Here is a 20974-nt window from a genome sequence, read left to right as displayed (position 1 = left end):
AGGTTTTGGAAAAATAAACTACAATATACAAAAAAGAATTCTCTACGACAGATTTAAATTGAGTTATATAATGTATGAATAAATTCATAAGATATTCCATGTAAAAATAAACCTTACTATAAATGGCTTTACATATCTGTAAAGTGATTCATATTTTCCTTCATTATTTTATTGTTTTTTATGCCCAATTGTAAGTTTTTGATAACTCTGTTAACACTTTTCATCTCCATTACATATTATTATGTCATGAGAGGCAGCCTGTTAATGCGCCATACCATACATCATGGGAGCTCACAGGAGCCTGGCAGTGACTGACAGTGGGTGTCCAACTGCAATGACTAAGATCAAAGATAACTCCGATCTTGGCTGTTTAATCCTTAGGTGCCTCTTTCCGTAACCCATTGAGCCCTGACCTTACAATCGGATGTTACAATCCCATTGTAAATAGGCAAAAATAGAACTTAAAATTATTAAACTTAAACTGTTAGACGTATTGCAAAAAATATCCTTTACTGATTTATTATGCCAAAAATAAATATACATAATTGGTATTACTAACCCTCAGAATAAAGATCAGCAATACTGACTAATAAATGTATGGAGGAAATATATAAAAAACTGCCTTATTTTTAGACAGTGTAAGTGTACAGTCTTTCAATGGGCCTGATATATCTAATGTATTATCTAAAAGAAAGGAACAGGTAACCAGCAGTCATATGTGTCTTCAGATTTATCGGTGAATTAGGTAAAAGTTCACATGCAAGTGATGAGAGAAACACCAAGATGACGTGCTTCGAGTCACACGACTCTTCATCAGAATATACATCACAAAGGATATATAATATTTCTCAGGTGAGATCAGAGTGGAGACGAAGAGAACCCTTCTCAGCTCTTCACATTCTCCAAGAGAAAATCCATTAACCTCTTCAGGACATAGGGCGTATGGATACGCCCTGAATCCCGAGTCCTTAAGGACCGAGGGCGTATCCATACGCCCGTGGGAATTCCGGCCCCCACCGCTAGCCGGTTGGGGACCGGAGCCGGATGCCTGCTGAAATCGTTCAGCAGGCATCCCGGCATATCGCCTAGGGGGGTCATTATGCCCCCCCATGTCGGCGATCGCCGCAGATCGCTGGACAATTCAGTCCAGCGATCTGCGGCGATTCCGGGTCAATCGGGTCTCCAGTGACCCGGTGACCCGGATTTACTGGCTGTTCGGGGCCGTCTCTGACAGCCCCGAACAGCCAGAGCCTGCAGGGGTGAGGTGGCACTGGTGCCACCTCACGATCGCCCTGATTCGTCGGCCGGATTACCGGCCGACCAATCAGGGCGCCTGCTGCGGGTGTCACTCCCGCACCCGCTCCGCCCCTCTTCCGGAGGACGTGAGCGGGTGCGGGAAGACGACCCCGGGTGCTGGGGACCCCGATCCCCGGCGCCCCTGTTGGGATCGGGGCCCCAGGAGCAGCTGCGGCGGCGGGACTGACCTGTGTGCCGGCAGCAGCAGGAGGTGAGTGACAGCCTCCTGCTGTTGCTTAGCAACAGCTCCCAGCATGCAAAAAGGGCATGCTGGGAGCTGTAGTTATGCAACAGCAGGAGGCAGACCACCACAACTCCCAGCATTGCCTTATGGGCATGCTGGGACTTATGGTTTTGCAACAGCTGGAGGCACATTCTTTCTATGGAAAAGTGTACCTTCAGCTGTTGTCTAACTACAACTCCCAGCTTGCACAAACAGCTAAAGTGCATGCTGGGAGTTGTAGTGGTGCATCTGCTGGCTGCATAACTACAACTCCCAGCATGCCCGTTGGCTGTCGATGACTGCTGAGAGTTGTAGTTTTGCAACAGCTGAAGGCACACTGGTTGTGAAACTCAGAGTTTTTTTTTTTTTACCTAACTCAGTGTTTCACGACCGGTGTGCCTCCAGCTGTTGCAAACTACAACTCTCAGCAGTCACCGTACACCATGCACCGTACATGCTGGGAGTTGTAGTTTTGCAACAGCTGGAGGCACACTGGTTGTGAAACACTGAGTTAGGTCACAAACTCAGTGATACATAACCAGTGTGCCTACAGTTGTTGCAAAACTGCAACTCTCAGCAGTCACCGACAGCCAACGGGCATGCTGGGAGTTGTAGTTTTGCAACAGCTGGATGTCCCCCCCAATGTGAACGTACAGGGTACACTCACATGGGCGGAGGATTACAGTAAGTATCTGGCTGCAAATTTGAGCTGCCGCAAACTTTCTGCTGCAGCTCAAATTGCCAGCGAGAAACTACTGTGAACCCCCGCCCGTGTGACTGTACCCTAAAAACACTACACTACACTAACACAAAAATAAAATAAAAAGTAAAAAACACTACATATACACATACCCCTACACAGCCCCCCTCCCCTCCCCAATAAAAATGAAAAACGTCTGGTACGCCACTGTTTCCAGAACGGAGCCTCCAGCTGTTGCAAAACAACTCCCAGTATTGTCGGACAGCTGTTGACTGTCCAGGCATGCTGGGAGTTTTGCAACAGCTGGAGGCACCCTGTTTGGGAATCACTGGCGTAGAATACCCCTATGTCCACCCCTATGCAATCCCTAATTTAGGCCTCAAATGCGCATGGCGCTCTCACTTTGGAGCCCTGTCGTATTTCAAGGCAACGGTTTAGGGTCACATATGGGGTATCGCCGTACTCGGGAGAAATTGTGTTACAAATTCTGGGGGGTATTTTCTGCTTTTACCCTTTTTAAAAATGTAAAATTTTTGGGAAAACAAGCATTTTAGGTAAAAAAAATTTTTTTTTTTTACATATGCAAAAGTCGTGAAACACCTGTGGGGTATAAAGGTTCACTTAACCCCTTGTTACGTTCCCCGAGGGGTCTAGTTTCCAAAATGGTATGCCATGTGTTTTTTTTTTGCTGTTCTGGCACCATAGGGGCTTCCTAAATGCGGCATGCCCCCAGAGAAATATTTGCGTTCAAAAAGCCAAATGTGACTCCTTCTCTTCTGAGACCTGTAGTGCGCCAGCAGAGCACTTTTCACCCCCATATGGGGTGTTTTCTGAATCGGGAGAAATTGGGCTTCAAATTTTTAGGGGTATTTTCTGCTATTACCATTTTTAAAAATAAAAATTTTTGGGGAAAACAAGCATTTTAGGTAAAATTTTTTTTTTTTTTTTTTACATTTGCAAAAGTCGTGAAACACCTGTGGGGTATTAAGGTTCACTTTATCCCATGTTACATTCCCCGAGGGGTCTAGTTTCCAAAATGGTATGCCATGTGTTTTTTTTTGCGGTTCTGGCACCATAAGGGCTTCCTAAAGGTAACATGCCCCCCAAAAACCATTTCAGAAAAACGTACTCTCCAAAATCCCCTTGTCGCTCCTTCCCTTCTGAGCCCTCTACTGCGCCCGCCGAACACTTTACATAGACATATGAGGTATGTGCTTACTCGAGAGAAATTGGGCTACAAATACAAGTAAAAATTTTGTCCTTTTACCCCTTGTAAAAATTCAAAAATTGGGTCTACAAGAACATGTGAGTATAAAAAATGAAGATTGTGAATTTTCTCCTTCACTTTGCTGCTATTCGTGTGAAACACCTAAAGGGTTAAAAGGCTGACTGAATGTCATTTTGAATACTTTGGGGGGTGTAGTTTTTATAATGGGGTCATTTATGGGGTATTTCTAATATGAAGACCCTTCAAATCCACTTCAAACCTGAACTGGTCCATGAAAAATACTGAGTTTGAAAATTTTGTGAAAAATCGGAAAATTGCTGCTGAACTTTGAAGCTCTCTGGTGTCTTCCAAAAGTAAAAACACGTCAATTTTATGATGCCAACATAAAGTAGACATATTGTATATGTGAACCAAAAAAAAATTTATTCGTAATATCCATTTTCCTTACAAGCAGAGAGCTTCAAAGTTAGAAAAATGCTAAATTTTCAAATTTTTCATCAAATTTACGGATTTTTCACCAAGAAAGGATGCAAGTATCGACAAAAATTTACCACTATGTTAAAGTAGAATATGTCACGAAAAAACAATCTCGGAATCAGAATGATAACTAAAAGCATTCCAGAGTTATTAATGTTTAAAGTGACAGTGGTCAGATGTGCAAAAAACGCTCCGGTCCTTAAGGCCAAAATGGGCTCCGTCCTGAAGGGGTTAAAGAGATACCAGGTATTACAAATGCATAAAGATATCCAATGTGCAGTAAATATCAAAAGAAACAGAGAACCCAATAGTGGTGGTTTTACTTGTTTAAAACTTATAGTGGAGGATAAGGTCAGATTTATAATTTAATCCTTTTGGCCGGGAGCACTGCAACAAGTATATCCAATATACTTCTCTGTTCTGTAGTGTTCTTAGCCAATCGCCCTCTCAACTAGGTTCCTAAACCAGTTCAACTCCATGAAAACAAAAAGAAGAAACATCTCGAGAGTGGACATTGATAAAAATGTTTTGTCATACTTGTGATGTTCGTGTTCTGAGTATTATGGACCCCACTTAGATGTTTCTAAATCTGTTTTTTCAAAACCCTATTAATGCTTTTAGTGAATATATCCTTTGTGAAATGGATTTCGATGAAAAGTTGTGTGACTCGAAACGTGTTAACTTGGTGTTCTATATTCATTTGGAATGATTTACCAATAAATCTTAAAAGGCATTTGACTGCTGGCTACCTGTTCATTCCTCCAATTAATTTGTGCCATGCAGCAAGGCCAGGTCAGCAGACCATTACAGTAATTTATTAATTTAATTAATTTATTATCTATTTGTCTAAGGTAGCACGGTCTAGTCTATGTTTAGAGTTATTATTAAGTCTCTTTCTTTATCCCAGAATCATGCACTAAAATGTTAGTGCATCATGGCGCATTTGGGCCCACTTTCCAAAAGGCTTGCCAGGCAAGGTGCAACAGTGCCTAAAAGACATACTAAGGCTGGGTTTCCATTTGGCAGTTTATTTTTATTTTTTAGAAAACCTTCTTTTATATTTCCGTATTATTTTTGACTCCACTCTTGGTGTTTTGGCTCAAAAACTGCAGTGGAAACTAAGTGGAAAGCCAGAATAAATGTGGTACAAGTCATGTAAGGCATTTTTATTGGTACAAATTGCACTATAATTATTGCTTATTTGCAGTTGTAAATATGTCCCATGGTATTCATCTCGTCTCCTAAATCATGGGATAAAAAGTGGTCAAATTGTCGTATGAACCTCAGAATGGTAACTACAGCTCATTGCTTCACAAAAGAAACCCTCACACAGCTTACAGCTGACACTAAAATAAAGTAAACGGAAAAAAAAACAACAGGTTATGACTGTCAGAATATTAGGATTTTAATTTTTAAATGTTTTCATTCTGCAAAAGTAAAAAAAAAACATAAATAAAAATTAATAGATAAATAAAATTTGCTATAGCAAGTGGGGCTAAAAAATTTAAAAAATATATTGCACAATAAAGGCTAGAAGGCTGCTGCATCTTTTTTATTTTATTATTTGAGATGATGTTATTTTATCTTCATGACTGTACATTTTATAAATATTATACATGAAGATTGTAAAGAGTATAGATATACTAATTCTGGGATATATTTCTAAAAGTCTTGTAGCTTTAGTAGCAACTGTTTTTTATTTGCAGATTATTATTATTATTCAAAATAATAATAATTAATCATTTATTTTTTAATACCAAGACAGTCCATATTAAGGAATTGACAAATGTTCTTTCCACAAAACTAAACAAACAAACAAACAAACAAAAAAAAACAGAACAAAAAATACCCCAATCAAGGTGATGGGTATAACATAATAAACAGTAATAACAAAAATAACCCAATTGTTACAGTTGTGCTCCGGCCGGACTCGCCGGCCATGAGTGCTTTCTTTTCCCACTGCCGATGGGGCTGAGATTCGCATCGCAAGACGCGCCTGCATGCGAATCTCAGCCCGCTGTCATTTACGGTCCTGTATCTCTGTTCCATGTGTTCCCGCAGCTCCAGTGTATGTGCCTCTGGCCCTTAGGGCGTGGGTGTGCCGGAGCACACTTTCTTAAAGGGCCAGTACCAAATTAGTTAAAGTGCTTGCACCTGTCCCTGTTCCATAAGTATCTGCTCCTTCCTGCTCTCTGGGCCGGTTCTTGGTTGTCTGTCTTTGTCTGTGATTCCTATGCCCGAGTCAAGTCATGTTCCCGAGTCTGTGTATCTGTTCCTAGTTCCGGCCTGTCCTGTACCTATGTTCCTGCCTTGTCCTTCTGCCCTGGCCGCTAAGTCCTGCCCGTCACGTCTTGTCTGCTACGTCCTGCCAGTCTCTTTGTGCCACGTCACCCTCCAGCTACTTGTGTGGACGAGTCATGCCAGGGGTAGCGACCTGGGTGCCACCTTCTGCAGCAAGACCATCCCGCTTTGCGGCGGGCTCTGGCAAAAACCAGTGGCACCTTAGACCCCACTCCCTGGCACAGCTCAAGTCTCTATCCACACAGGCCCAGAGAATCCTGCTGTCCTCCTGCCGTGATTCCTAACACCTGACTGTTGTACATGATAAAAACACCAATATTAGTCCTTTTTAAATGTTCTATCATCCTTTTAATAGACACTAATAAAAGTTAAAGTGGTATTCCAGGAAAAAACTTTTTTTTTTTATATCAACTATCTCCAGAATTTACAGATTTGTAAATTACTTCTATTAAAAAATCTTAATCCTTTCAATAATTATCAGCTGCTGAAGTTGAGTTGTTGTTTTCTGTCTGGCAACAGTGCTCTCTGCTGACATCTCTGCTTGTCTTGGGAACTGCACAGAGTAGAAGAGGTTTGCCATGGGGATTTGCTTCTAAACTGGGCAGTTCCCGAGACAAGTGTCATCAGAGAGCACTTAGACCGAAAAGAACAACTCAAATTCAGCAGCTCATAAGTACTGAAAGGATTAAGATTTTTTAATAGAAGTAATTTACAAATCTGTTTAACTTTCTGGAGCCAGTTGATATATATATAAAAAAGTTTTTTTTTCCTGGATAACCCCTTTAACTATTGTTCCAGCCTTATACAACTTGAATGCAGTTTGCATGTAACTTTTTCACCTCGTTCCCATTCTTTTGATACTTTGTTGAACAATACACAAATGATAGTTGCATGTTCCTGAGACTGTTGTAGTGTATTGCAATGGATGACATTAATAATTCTTACACGAATCTGTATAGCCCCAATATGCAAAGAAGCAGCAGGATCCCTGGAGTCACATATGGTTATGATCGTAATGATGTATTCCCATAGCCATTATTAATTTTAATGATCAACTGTGAACATTTAATCCTGATGCTCCTATTTTGTTACCCAGGTTGGTTTTAGTCGGACCAAGAGCCTCTTGTAAGGCATATGTTAGCAAAGAAGGATTGTGCTGATGAGATATCAGTGGTGTAAAGGCTGGGAATGGAAACAGCCACAGCAAGGCAGAGCACTATTTGGAGATAAGTGATCTCTTAATTAAGACCTGAGCTTCTAGAGAAGAAAATATACCGTATAGGAAATAGCAAGTGAAATAAAGCCACTAAGCACATAAGATAAAAAATAGAAGATGAAGAGAGTGTGAAAGACACAGAAGATGCCTTCGCTCTCCGGCAATTTCTTATTAACTCAGAATCTGACAGTCTAATTACCTCAGGAGCCTCGTGCTCTGAATAAATAAATATGCAAGTGACTGCTTGGAATGGGGAGATGGGAGATTAACCGCCTCGACAGGCAGACAGGGAGAACAGTTTATTCTCACATTGCACCCGCACACTGATAGAATATCTTCTTCAGCCTAATGAGCTGCCTTCTATGTACACAACTTTCTGGGTTGAACTGATTTTCACTGTAAAAAGTTTAGAGCTCATCAAAACACTTCATTCATTGAAACTTAGCTGCCAAGTAGATGTCGCCCCGCCAACAAGTATTAACCCTTTCAACCAAGCTACTGTGTGTGTAAAACAGGGATACAGACTGTAACGCCGAGCACTCCGGGCCCCGCTTCCCCTCTGGAGCGCTCGCGGCATTACTCCTCTGCTTGCAGCGCTCTGCGAGTCTGACCGGGAGCGCTGCTCTGTGTCCCTCGGCGGGGATGCGACCCCCGCGGCAGGACGTGCCTGCCCGCGGGTCGCATCCCGTGTCTCTTACCGGCCCCGTCCTTCTGCTCAGTCCAAGCGCGCGCGGCCCCGCTCTCTAGGGTGCGCGCATGCCGGGTCTCTCAGATTTAAAGGGCCAGTGCACCATTAATTGGTGCCTGGCCCAATTAGTTCCTAAGCACTTCCACTCCATAAAAACCCACTTCCCCTTCCTGTCCTTGCCGGATCTTGTTGCCTTGTGCCCTGAGAAAGCGTTCTGTGTGTTCCATTGCCTGTGTATCCAGACCTTTGCCGTTGCCCCTGACTACGAACCATTGCTGCCTGCCCAGACCTTCTGCTACGTCCAACCTTGCTCTTGCCTTGCCCTTGTGTACCACGCCTGTCTCAGCTGTCAGTGAGGTTGACTTGCTATCGGGTGGAACGACCTGTGGGTTACCTGCCGCTGCAAGTCCATCCCGCTTTGCGGCGGGCTCTGGTGCAAAGTAACCCCTTAGATTCCGTTCCCCTGGTACGGCCCACGCCATCTCCTCACTGACACAGAGGATCCACCACCCGTGTCCTCTCCACATACCAGTCCGGATCCTGACACAGACATTCATCTAAAATGTTGCAGCAGCACTACTGGTCGAAAAATGGAGGCTCTTAGCTCACATTTTGATCCAAATGTGTTCCCCATCCACCACGCAGTGCTGACCTCACTTCAGATGGGACCCTAACACACTCATTCCACTCCTCTGCTGCGCATATAGCCTCTGACTGGGTGACATGCTGGATCCACTATCAATTTGTAAAACTTCCTGTAAACAGGGAGCGGTGCACGGCTAGAGAGGGTGCCACCCCCCTCACTTGCATTGCAAACAAAAAAATAAATAGCCAGCATAACTACCTAATACACGGGTGCACACTGCTTTGGCAGATGCAAATTATACAAAAAGAAGGTTGCAGCAGCACTCTTGGTCACAAAATGGAGTTTCTTAGCGCACTTTTTGATCAGAACGTGTCCCCCATCCACCACACAGAGGCCACTTCGTATAGGATGTTCATCTGTATTACATTTTACAGTGTATAGATTGATACAATTCATTTCTGACGGCTGCTACTGGAAATAGTCAGAAATAAATTTGTAGGTGTCCCAGATTTTGACACACTTTGTGGATCTGTAGAAAAATTGACAAGTAAAAATTTTAAATACTTTGGGAGTTATTTACAATGGGGCAAAAAGCTGTGTTAATGACTTGTATATCAAAAAGTCACAGAATTTGCAAAAAATATATATTTTGCCCCAATAAGGAAAATGCAAAGGGTTTGTCTTGTGAGAAAACCCTTTTAAAACAAAGTACGGTAAGTCCTGTTTTATGGATTACTATGGTGTTTACCAATTCTTAATGTACACAGACATTTACAACTTGTTGGAAAGTCTATGTGTGATGGAAACATTTGTTTAATATATCCTACATCAGATTACTACATATTTTTTGATAAACCATTTTTTTTTAAATTGATATCAAAGAAAAGATAAATAAAGAAAAAAAAAACTCCCTTTTCAGTTTACTGCATGTTGCTAATAGCCAAATACACAGCATCAGATATGTGCACTTGCTGGCTGGTGAGGTATCTGCCATCGTAGGGCTTGTTGGCAATGCCTGTTAGAAGGTGCTGTGTAGAATATATTAAACTAAACATGTTGTGCCATCACACTAAGACTTTCCAATAAGATGTAAATATCTGTGTAAATTAAGAAGTGATTAAAGATAGAGTAATCTCTGAAAAAGGGCTTACTTTGTCCTAATAAGGGTTCTCTCACAAGACAGCTCATTTGCATATTCCTTATTGGTGCAAATGTCTCTCACTGTTGGTCAATGCAGATACAACAAAACCTCTCCAGAAGACCACTGCTTTAAGAGGACCAATCCCTTATCCAGACCAGATTTTATGTGCATTATGCATAGTGGCCATTTTGTTTCAGAAGACCATCCCTACAGAAGACCACCTTTCAGTAAAATTTTGGTTGGACTTCTCAAACAAGTGTCACTACTACATTTCCCTTGTTGCATCTGCTGGTTGCTGTTTTTCCCAAAAAGTTTTGTCTTCATGAGGCAAGTTCACATAGTAGTCCTAAGGGCACGGTCACACTTGGTGCAGCCGCAGGTTATTTCACACTGCAGATGTGCGGTTGGCAGTCACAGAGGAACTGCAGAGTGAGCTCTCGACTGTGGCCGGGTAGCGCTGTATGTCTACTTGTACTGGCGGATTTCTCACTGTAGAAATCCGCCACTACAAGTGAACACACAGAGCTACCCGGCCACAGTCGAGAGCTCACTCTACAGTCCCTCTGTGACTGCTGTTGGCGCATCCGCAGTGTGAAATACACTGTGGATGTGCCCAGTGTAACCTGCCCTAAAAGTAGATAAGGACCATAGAATCTCCTTTGTTCATGCCATGATACATGTCATCAAATGTGTTATGAAGAACAGACTTTGATAGATCCCTGTTCATTAAATAAAACAGGATTTCCACTCACTCCTGATTGTCATTCCTTTGATTACATACACCTAAACCTAATTTCACCTTCAAATTATCCGCTAACCTTAAAGGGGTTATCCAGGAAAAAACTTTTTTTTATATATCAACTGGCTCCAGAAAGTTAAACAGATTTGTAAATTACTTCTATTAAAAAATATTAATCCTTTAAGTACTTTTGAGCTGCTCAAGTTGAGTGGTTCTTTTCTATCTAAGTGCTCTCTGATGACATGTGTCTCGGGAACCACCCAGTTTAGAAGCAAATCCCCATAGCAAACCTATTCTACTCTGTGCACTTCCCGAAACAAGCAGAGATGTCAGCAGAGAGCACTGTTTCCAGACAGAAAACAGCAACTCAACTTCAGCAGCTGATATTTATTGAAAGGATAAAGATTTTTTAATAGAAGTAATTTCCAAATCTGTTTAACTTTCTGGAGCCAGTTGATATAAGAAAAAAAGTTTTTTTCCTGGATAACCCCTTTAAGGCTATGTTGCATTTTTACAACGGTTTTAGCTGCAATTGTTTAGAAATGACTGACACAATTATGCAAATCCCATTAAATAGTCATTGTTTATACCACAATGTGTGAACACAGCCGGAAGTTTCACATACTTTTGCCACTCACAGATATTGGCTAATTAGTAAGCATGTCTGTTGATATGTCATATGATAACATGTGACTTTTTATCATAGGAACTGAATATGTGGGGTAAAGCTAAAAAGCAAAGTGTATTTGCCCCCACAGAGAGTCACCTGTACCGATGAGTCAACAGTTTATTCTTCAATAGATTATTCTATGCAAAACATTGTGGTGGCTGTTTAGATTAACATATACAGCCTGCTTATAGGTATCAGTCATCAAAATATTAAATGATAGAAACGTTTGGTACAGGCTAACAATGCATGTGTTTACTTTCAGTGCGGTCCATCTTCACTGTACCTGGGCTGAGCCTTAAACCCGAAATCCGAGATCTGTTCATCCCGAATCGGAAAGTTTCTCAGCCAGCCACACATCATAGGCCATGGTAGCCATTAGAGAGGTGAGTCTCCTAGGTATGTGAAAGTGTGAGATATATACATATACTTTATATATTTGCATAACAGATACACCTGTAGTACTAAGTATTTACTTTGAAAAGAGTCAGTGTTAAAACCTATTAATAAGAATAGATGGAATAATAAAATAAATATAATGCTATGCAATTTTTTATTGTTTTTCATATTATCTGTTTCATACAGAACCATGTTACATAGAGCTCAGAAGACGTTTTATCACATCAATTTATTTCTTAGTATCTGTCAACATTATCCAACAAGCTCATTGTTCTCTTCCCCTTTTTATGTAGGACACCAAAAATTGTTACATCATACAGACCCAATAATGATTGGTTTGCTGTATAATAAAAGAGATACATGAATAAATTAAAGCATAGGAGCTTGTTGTATTCGGTTCATACATTTGTCACGATGCCGGCTGGCAGGAGGTGGATCCTCTGTGCCAGAGAGGGATTGGCGTGGACCGTGCTAGTGGACCGGTTCTAAGTCACTACTGGTGTTCACCAGAGCCCGCCGCAAAGCGGGATGGTCTTGCTGCGGCGGTAGTGACCAGGTCGTATCCACTAGCAACGGCTCAACCTCTCTGACTGCTGAAGATAGGCGCGGTACAAGGGAGTAGACAGAAGCAAGGTCGGACGTAGCAGAAGGTCGGGGCAGGCAGCAAGGATCGTAGTCAGGGGCAACGGCAGGAGGTCTGGAACACAGGCTAGGAACACACAAGGAAACGCTTTCACTGGCACAATGGCAACAAGATCCGGCGAGGGAGTGCAGGGGAAGTGAGGTATACATAGGGAGTGCACAGGTGAACACACTAATTAGAACCACTGCGCCAATCAGCGGCGCAGTGGCCCTTTAAATCGCAGAGACCCGGCGCGCACGCGCCCTAGGGAGCGGGGCCGCGCGCGCCGGGACAGGACCGACGGAGAGCGAGTCAGGTACGGGAGCCGGGGTGCGCATCGCGAGCGGGCGCCACCCGCATCGCGAATCGCATCCCGGCTGGAGGCAGTATCGCAGCGCACCGGGTCAGTGGATCTGACCGGAGCGCTGCAGTAGCGAGAGTGTAGCGAGCGCTCCGGGGAGGAGCGGGGACCCGGAGCGCTCGGCGTAACAGTACCCCCCCCCTTGGGTCTCCCCCTCTTCTTGGAGCCTGAGAACCTGAGGACCAGACTTTTGTCTAGGATATTGTCCTCAGGTTCCCAGGATCTCTCTTCAGGACCACAGCCCTCCCAATCGACCAAAAAAAAGGTTTTCCCTCTGACCTTCTTGGAGGCCAGTATCTCCTTTACGGAGAAGATGTCCGAGGAGCCGGAAACAGGAGTGGGAGAAACAAGTTTGGGAGAGAAACGGTTGATGATGAGTGGTTTAAGAAGAGAAACGTGAAAGGCATTAGGAATACGAAGAGAAGGAGGAAGAAGAAGTTTGTAAGAGACAGGATTAATCTGGCACAAAATTTTGAAAGGACCAAGATAGCGTGGTCTCAATTTGTAGCTGGGAACACGGAAGCGGACATATTTAGCGGAGAGCCATACCTTGTCTCCGGGAGAAAAAATGGGGGGAGCTCTTCTTTTCTTATCAGCAAACTTCTTCATGCGTGATGAAGCCTGTAAGAGAGAATTTTGGGTCTCTTTCCATATGGTGGAAAGATCACGAGTTATTTCATCCACAGCGGGCAAACCAGAGGGCAAGGGAGTAGGGAGGGGGGGAAGAGGGTGACGGCCGTACACCACGAAAAATGGGGATTTGGAAGAAGACTCAGAGACTCTGAAGTTATACGAGAATTCGGCCCATGGTAGAAGATCTGCCCAGTCATCCTGGCGGGAGGAAACAAAATGCCGTAAATAATCACCCAGGACCTGGTTAACTCTTTCTACTTGCCCATTGGACTGAGGATGATAAGCAGAAGAAAAGTTTAATTTAATCTTGAGTTGTTTACAGAGAGCCCTCCAGAATTTTGACACGAATTGGACGCCTCTATCCGAGACGATCTGCGTGGGCAACCCGTGAAGACGAAAAATGTGTACAAAAAATTGTTTTGCCAACTGAGGCGCTGAAGGAAGACCAGGAAGAGGAATAAAATGTGCCATCTTGGAAAATCGATCAACGACCACCCAAACAACAGTGTTGCCACGGGATGGGGGTAAGTCTGTAATAAAGTCCATACCAATCAGAGACCAAGGCTGTTCGGGGACAGGCAGAGGATGAAGAAGACCAGCGGGCTTCTGGCGAGGAGTCTTATCCCGGGCACAGACAGTGCAGGCCCGCACAAAATCAACAACATCCGTCTCCAGAGTCGGCCACCAATAGAAACGAGAGATGAGTTGCACGGATTTCTTGATGCCCGCATGGCCTGCGAGATGGGAGGAGTGACCCCATTTGAGGATTCCGAGGCGTTGGCGTGGAGAGACGAAGGTCTTCCCTGGAGGAGTTTGCCTGATGGAGGCTGGAGAAGTGGAGATCAGGCAGTCAGGAGGAATGATGTGTTGCGGAGAAAGCTCTACTTCCGAGGCATCCGAGGAACGAGAGAGAGCATCGGCCCTAATGTTCTTATCGGCAGGGCGAAAGTGAATTTCAAAATTAAACCGGGCAAAGAACAGAGACCACCTGGCCTGGCGAGGATTCAGCCGTTGGGCAGACTGGAGATAGGAGAGATTCTTGTGGTCGGTGTAAATAATAACTGGAAATTTTGATCCCTCCAGCAGATGCCTCCATTCCTCAAGTGCTAATTTAATGGCCAGTAGCTCTCGATCCCCGATGGAGTAGTTCCTCTCCGCCGGAGAAAAGGTCCTAGAAAAAAAACCACAAGTAACAGCATGCCCGGAAGAATTTTTTTGTAGAAGAACCGCTCCAGCTCCTACTGAGGAGGCATCAACCTCCAATAGGAAGGGTTTAGATGGGTCAGGTCTGGAGAGCACGGGAGCAGAAGAAAAGGCAGACTTGAGCCGTTTAAAGGCGTCTTCCGCTTGAGGAGGCCATGACTTAGGATTGGCATTCTTTTTGGTTAAAGCCACGATAGGAGCCACAATGGTGGAAAAATGTGGAATAAATTGTCTGTAATAATTGGCGAACCCCAAAAAACGTTGGATAGCACGGAGTCCGGAGGGGCGTGGCCAATCTAAGACGGCAGAGAGTTTGTCTGGATCCATTTGTAGTCCCCAGCCAGAGACAAAGTATCCTAGGAAAGGAAGAGATTGACATTCAAACAGACATTTCTCCATTTTGGCATAAAGTTGATTGTCACGAAGTCTCTGAAGAACCATGCGGACATGCTGGCGGTGTTCTTCTAGGTTGGCAGAAAAAATCAGAATATCGTCCAGATACACAACAACACAGGAATATAAGAGATCACGAAAAATTTCATTAACAAAGTCTTGGAAGACGGCAGGGGCGTTGCATAGGCCAAAGGGCATGACCAGATACTCAAAGTGTCCATCTCTAGTGTTAAATGCCGTTTTCCATTCATCCCCCTCCCTGATGCGGATGAGATTATAAGCACCTCTTAAGTCCAGTTTGGTAAAGATGTGGGCACCTTGGAGGCGATCAAAGAGTTCAGAGATAAGAGGTAGAGGGTAGCGGTTCTTTACCGTGATTTTATTAAGACCGCGGTAGTCAATGCAAGGACGTAGGGAGCCATCTTTTTTGGACACAAAGAAAAATCCAGCTCCGGCAGGAGAGGAGGATTTGCGGATAAAGCCCTTTTTTAAATTTTCCTGGATGTACTCAGACATAGCAAGAGTCTCTGGGGCGGACAGAGGATAAATTCTGCCCCGGGGTGGAGTAGTGCCCGGGAGGAGGTCAATAGGACAGTCATAAGGCCTGTGAGGAGGTAGAGTCTCAGCTTGTTTTTTGCAAAATACATCAGCAAAGTCCATATAGGCCTTAGGGAGACCGGTTACAGGAGGAACCACAGGGTCACGGCAGGGAGTACTGGGAACCGGTTTAAGGCAGTCCTTGAAACAAGAGGTACCCCAACTCTTGATCTCCCCTGTGGACCAATCCAGGGTTGGGGAATGGTGTTGAAGCCAGGGTAGTCCAAGGAGAATTTCAGAAGTGCAATTGGGGAGGACCAAAAACTCAATTTTTTCGTGATGAGGTCCGATGCACATTAGGAGGGGCTCCGTGCGGAAACGTATGGTACAGTCCAATCTTTCATTGTTAACACAATTGATGTAGAGGGGTCTGGCGAGACTGGTCACCGGGATGTTGAACCTGTTGATGAGAGAGGCCAAGATAAAATTTCCTGCAGATCCGGAATCCAGGAAGGCCATAGTAGAGAAGGAGAAGGTAGAGGCAGATATCCGCACAGGCACAGTAAGACGTGGAGAAGCAGAGTTGACATCAAGGACTGTCTCACCTTTGTGCGGAGTCAGCGTACGTCTTTCCAGGTGGGGAGGATGGATAGGACAATCCTTCAGGAAGTGTTCGGTACCGGCACAGTACAGGCAGAGATTCTCCATGCGGCGTCGTGTCCTCTCTTGAGGTGTCAGGCGAGACCGGTCAACTTGCATAGCCTCCACGGCGGGAGGCACAGGAACGGATTACAGGGGACCAGAGGAGAGAGGAGCCGGGGAGAAAAAACGCCTCGTGCGAACAAAGTCCATATCCTGGCGGAGCTCCTGACGCCTTTCGGAAAAACGCATGTCAATGCGAGTGGCTAGATGAATGAGTTCATGTAGGTTAGCAGGGATTTCTCGTGCGGCCAGAACATCTTTAATGTTGCTGGATAGGCCTTTTTTAAAGGTCGCGCAGAGGGCCTCATTATTCCAGGATAGTTCTGAAGCAAGAGTACGGAATTGTACGGCGTACTCGCCAACGGAAGAATTACCCTGGACCAGGTTCAACAGGGCAGTCTCAGCAGAAGAGGCTCGGGCAGGTTCCTCAAAGACACTTCGAATTTCGGAGAAGAAGGAGTGTACAGAGGCAGTGACGGGGTCATTGCGGTCCCAGAGCGGTGTGGCCCATGACAGAGCTTTTCCAGACAGAAGGCTGACTACAAAAGCCACCTTAGACCTTTCAGTAGGAAACTGGTCCGACATCATCTCCAAGTGCAGGGAACATTGAGAAAGAAAGCCACGGCAAAATTTAGAGTCCCCATCAAATTTATCCGGCAAGGATAGTCGTAGGCCTGAAGCGGCCACTCGCTGCGGAGGAGGTGCAGGAGCTGGCGGAGGAGATGATTGCTGAAGCTGAGGTAGTAGCTGCTGTAGCATCACGGTCAGTTGAGACAGCTGGTGGCCTTGTTGCGCTATCTGTTGTGACTGCTGGGCGACCACCGTGGTGAGGTCGGCGACAACTGGCAGAGGAACTTCAGCGGGATCCATGGCCGGATCTACTGTCACGATGCCGGCTGGCAGGAGGTGGATCCTCTGTGCCAGAGAGGGATTGGCGTGGACCGTGCTAGTGGACCGGTTCTAAGTCACTACTGGTGTTCACCAGAGCCCGCCGCAAAGCGGGATGGTCTTGCTGCGGCGGTAGTGACCAGGTCGTATCCACTAGCAACGGCTCAACCTCTCTGACTGCTGAAGATAGGCGCGGTACAAGGGAGTAGACAGAAGCAAGGTCGGACGTAGCAGAAGGTCGGGGCAGGCAGCAAGGATCGTAGTCAGGGGCAACGGCAGGAGGTCTGGAACACAGGCTAGGAACACACAAGGAAACGCTTTCACTGGCACAATGGCAACAAGATCCGGCGAGGGAGTGCAGGGGAAGTGAGGTATACATAGGGAGTGCACAGGTGAACACACTAATTAGAACCACTGCGCCAATCAGCGGCGCAGTGGCCCTTTAAATCGCAGAGACCCGGCGCGCGCGCGCCCTAGGGAGCGGGGCCGCGCGCGCCGGGACAGGACCGACGGAGAGCGAGTCAGGTACGGGAGCCGGGGTGCGCATCGCGAGCGGGCGCCACCCGCATCGCGAATCGCATCCCGACTGGAGGCAGTATCGCAGCGCACCGGGTCAGTGGATCTGACCGGAGCGCTGCAGTAGCGAGAGTGTAGCGAGCGCTCCGGGGAGGAGCGGGGACCCGGAGCGCTCGGCGTAACAACATTAAAGGGGTTATCCAGGAAAAAAAACTTTTTTATATATATCAACTGGCTCCAGAAAGTTAACCAGATTAGTAAATTACTTCTATAAAAATTTTTTAATCCTTTCAGTACTTATGAGCTTATGAAGTTGAGTTGTTCTTTTCTGTCTAAGTGCATTCTGATGACACCTGTCTCAGGAACCGCCCAGTTTAGAAGCAAATCCCCATAGCAAACCTCTTCTACTCTGTGCAGTTCCTAAGACAAGCAGAGATGTCAGCAGAGAGCACTGTTGCCAGACAGAAAAGAACAACTCAACTTCAGCAGCTGATAATTATTGACAGGATTAAGATTTTTTTTATATAAGTAATTTACAAATCTGTTTAACTTTCTGGAGCCAGATGATATAAAAAAAAGTTTTTCCTGGAATACCCCTTTAAACTCCTTTAAAAAAAAAAAAATAATAAAAAAAAAAAAACAGTATGCAGTAAACATGTCCCCTTTAGTGACAACTATAAGTGACCAGGAGATCATCATTTATTTCCTCTCCCACAAGGTTTAAGTAGGAAGACCGTGCAATGCCAGATTCTCAGCTAGTTATATGTACTTAAGAAAATGTTATATTTGAGAGCAGGGTTGCACGGGGCTCATCCGTAGTGTATTTCAAGCTGCTGATGTGCCACTGGCAGTCACAGAGGGACTGCAGAGCGAGCTCCCGACTGCGGTCAGGCAGCCTTCGGTGACTGCTGTTGGCACATCCGCATTGTGAAATACACTGCGGATGTGCTCCATATGACCCTGCCCTATATATTCCATTAATTCATGATGTTTTTTAGAAGGTGATTGGTCATCCTTTGGTTCTACCTTGGTCAAACTGAAGACTTTAAACCATTAGTCTGTATTGATCTATACCTATACACCGAAATCCACAAAAAATTGTACCTGACCAGATTTGTGGATAAGAATGACATTTTAAGAATAAAAGGTATACTTTGGATAAGTTTTCTGAATTACAGAAAATATTTCTACTGGTTAGAGCTGAACATTTATTTTTAACTGTAATCACTCATTACATGCTAGATTGGCCAAATTATTGACGTAGCTATGGTCACTAGTATAGTGAAAATAAATTCACTAACATTAGGCACAGAGAAAATTGCAGGAGGCACCACTGCTCTTATGATACACCTCAATAACAGCTCAGGATATGGATTAGGACACTGGAGCAAAAAGACATTAATCAGGATGCACAATGAGAAAAAAGCAATACTAATCAATGAAAATAGAAAGAAAATTATTTTTGTTGATAAATAAATTCATATTTCAAAATTACACAAATTTCTAAGGTCAAATAAAAATGTATGGTGCCCAATGTATAGTAGTTTGGTGTGCTTGTATTAATTATTTCCTCTTTTTTCGGTAAAGTATTAAGTAAGTAAGTAGTAAGAGGCCTAGTACAAATAGCTATGTCATGTGATCCTTAAGTTAGCTCACATTTTCTTTTTTTTTTTTTTGGGGGGGGGGGGGGTGGTAGAGTGATCAAAGCAATAAAGGCTAGCAGGAAGTGAATGGTTGAGCTTCATGAAGTTCTGGCCTCTTCCAGTCAATGAGTAAGCTGTAGTTTAGTTTTTTGTTTGTCTTTCATTTGCTAGAATCCTGTTCACCCACAATATAACCCAGTGTATTGGGTCTAGTGTGGGTGAACCTGGCTGACAGTTTTCCTTTAAACTAAATGACTAAACACAGCATCAAACCTGCAGCTTCTATCCCTGCCCTTTAGGATACTAAATGTGTGAATACACCCTTAGGATTCATTCACTCGTACAGTATTCTCTGCATATTTGATGCGCAGGATTTGAAGCTGCAGATTTCAATGTAAAGTAAATGACGAAACACAGCTTCAAATCCTGCACATCAAATATGTGCAGGATACTGTAGGTGTGAATAACAGTATCCTGCACATATTTGTTGCGCATGATTTGAAGCTACGTTTAGTCAATTATTTTACACTGAATTCTGCCGCATAAAAGCTGCAGCTTCAAATCCTGTGCAACAAATATGTGCATTATGCTGTACATGTGAACATACCCTAAAGAGGTTTGTGTCTTGGATCCTTATATCTGTATGTGTTGCCCAGTTGTTATGTGATACCTTACGTGTTATATACTTATACACACTCTTTTGCTTTCTTCATTTTGTCTAGATGGACGTTCAGCCACCAGCTCTGTATGCACCTATTTGAATGTACCAGCCTTCCATCCTACTTTGCACACCCTCCCTTACCTGCTGCCTTCTTCTTAGAGAAGCCATCTTGAAACAAAATGGAAGAAACTTGCACCTTACAGAAAGATATACCCTGCTTTCTCCAGTTCTCCATGGCGAGAATAATAACTTCTGCTGAAGCTTTGCTGCTTTTCTATAGCAAAGACTATTAGAATTTCACTGCTTGGTAGAAACAATGTTGATCAGTAGTATGGATTTTATTTGAGAATAACATTATGTGTTCTGCCCAAATTATTTGGTACCACTCAATACGTCTGTTATGACTTTAACAGACATAAATTATGATGTTACTGCAGTAAAATGAGAATAAGAGACCTAGATATGTTCAATTTTAATGATCTAGTACTGCTGGCTAACATTTTGCTGTACATTGAAATAAGGAGTCAAAATACTGCTTAAATCATATAAAATAAACTTATGTATTATACCATTTCTTGTGTCTAATGTTGTTATTAGATATCATATACACGTTCTTAAGGTGCCCAAACACCTTAGGCTATGTTCACACAGGACAATGTATGCATGGAAAATTTCCGTGCGGACATTCCCTTTACAGTTAAATACTTGGGACCGCCATGGCAATGCATTTCCGTGTGGACAACGCAGAAAGAATAGACATGTCTATTTGCCAATAAATTGGCAATTAACTAAACTATTAACAATTTTGTACCAAACCAGCCTTTCCAAAACTGCAGTACATTATTATAGAAAAAGGTTAGACTTTATTATAGAAATGGGGCATTGCAACCCCTAGCCACGCCTATCCGACTCTTGCCGTCTCCTAAGAAAAGCAATTTTTATGAAGATCGATACTGCTATAAAGCAGCCAAAGGTATGGCTGCATTACAATTATAAACATCTTTGACATACTGTTAAAAGGTTAAGGGGCTTAAAAGTAATGACCGTTGAGGTTTAATAAATATGTCCTTATATCCAATCAATCAGAGATCTATCAATTGAGGTTGGCAGTGGGATGGGGAGAAGTTAGGCTGTATTCACATCATGTTTAGGCA

The 20974-nt window shown here is 43.9% G+C and overlaps 1 protein-coding gene across 3 annotated transcripts in view; it reads left to right on the top strand.

Annotated features, from left to right (window-relative positions):
• CDK15 (cyclin dependent kinase 15) overlaps nucleotides 1-20385 on the top strand; it is a 305671-nt gene extending 285286 nt beyond the window's left edge. For 2 of the 3 annotated variants that reach the window (XM_056536951.1, XM_056536949.1), the window contains 2 exons: nucleotides 11528-11648; nucleotides 19882-20385. In XM_056536951.1, the coding sequence (XP_056392926.1) occupies nucleotides 11528-11637 (110 nt within the window). In that variant the 3' untranslated portion in view covers nucleotides 11638-11648; nucleotides 19882-20385. Of the gene's footprint in view, nucleotides 1-11527; nucleotides 11662-19881 lie in introns of all 3 variants that reach the window. The other variant, XM_056536950.1, reaches the window with a different exon arrangement.
• The last annotated feature ends 589 nt before the right edge of the window (nucleotides 20386-20974 follow it).

This window comes from Hyla sarda, chromosome 8, assembly GCF_029499605.1.
Source record: "Hyla sarda isolate aHylSar1 chromosome 8, aHylSar1.hap1, whole genome shotgun sequence".
NCBI classification, from domain to species: Eukaryota; Metazoa; Chordata; class Amphibia; order Anura; family Hylidae; genus Hyla; species Hyla sarda.
The sequence above is the reverse complement of the archived record's forward strand: the minus strand, read 5'-3'. Positions and strand labels throughout refer to the sequence as shown.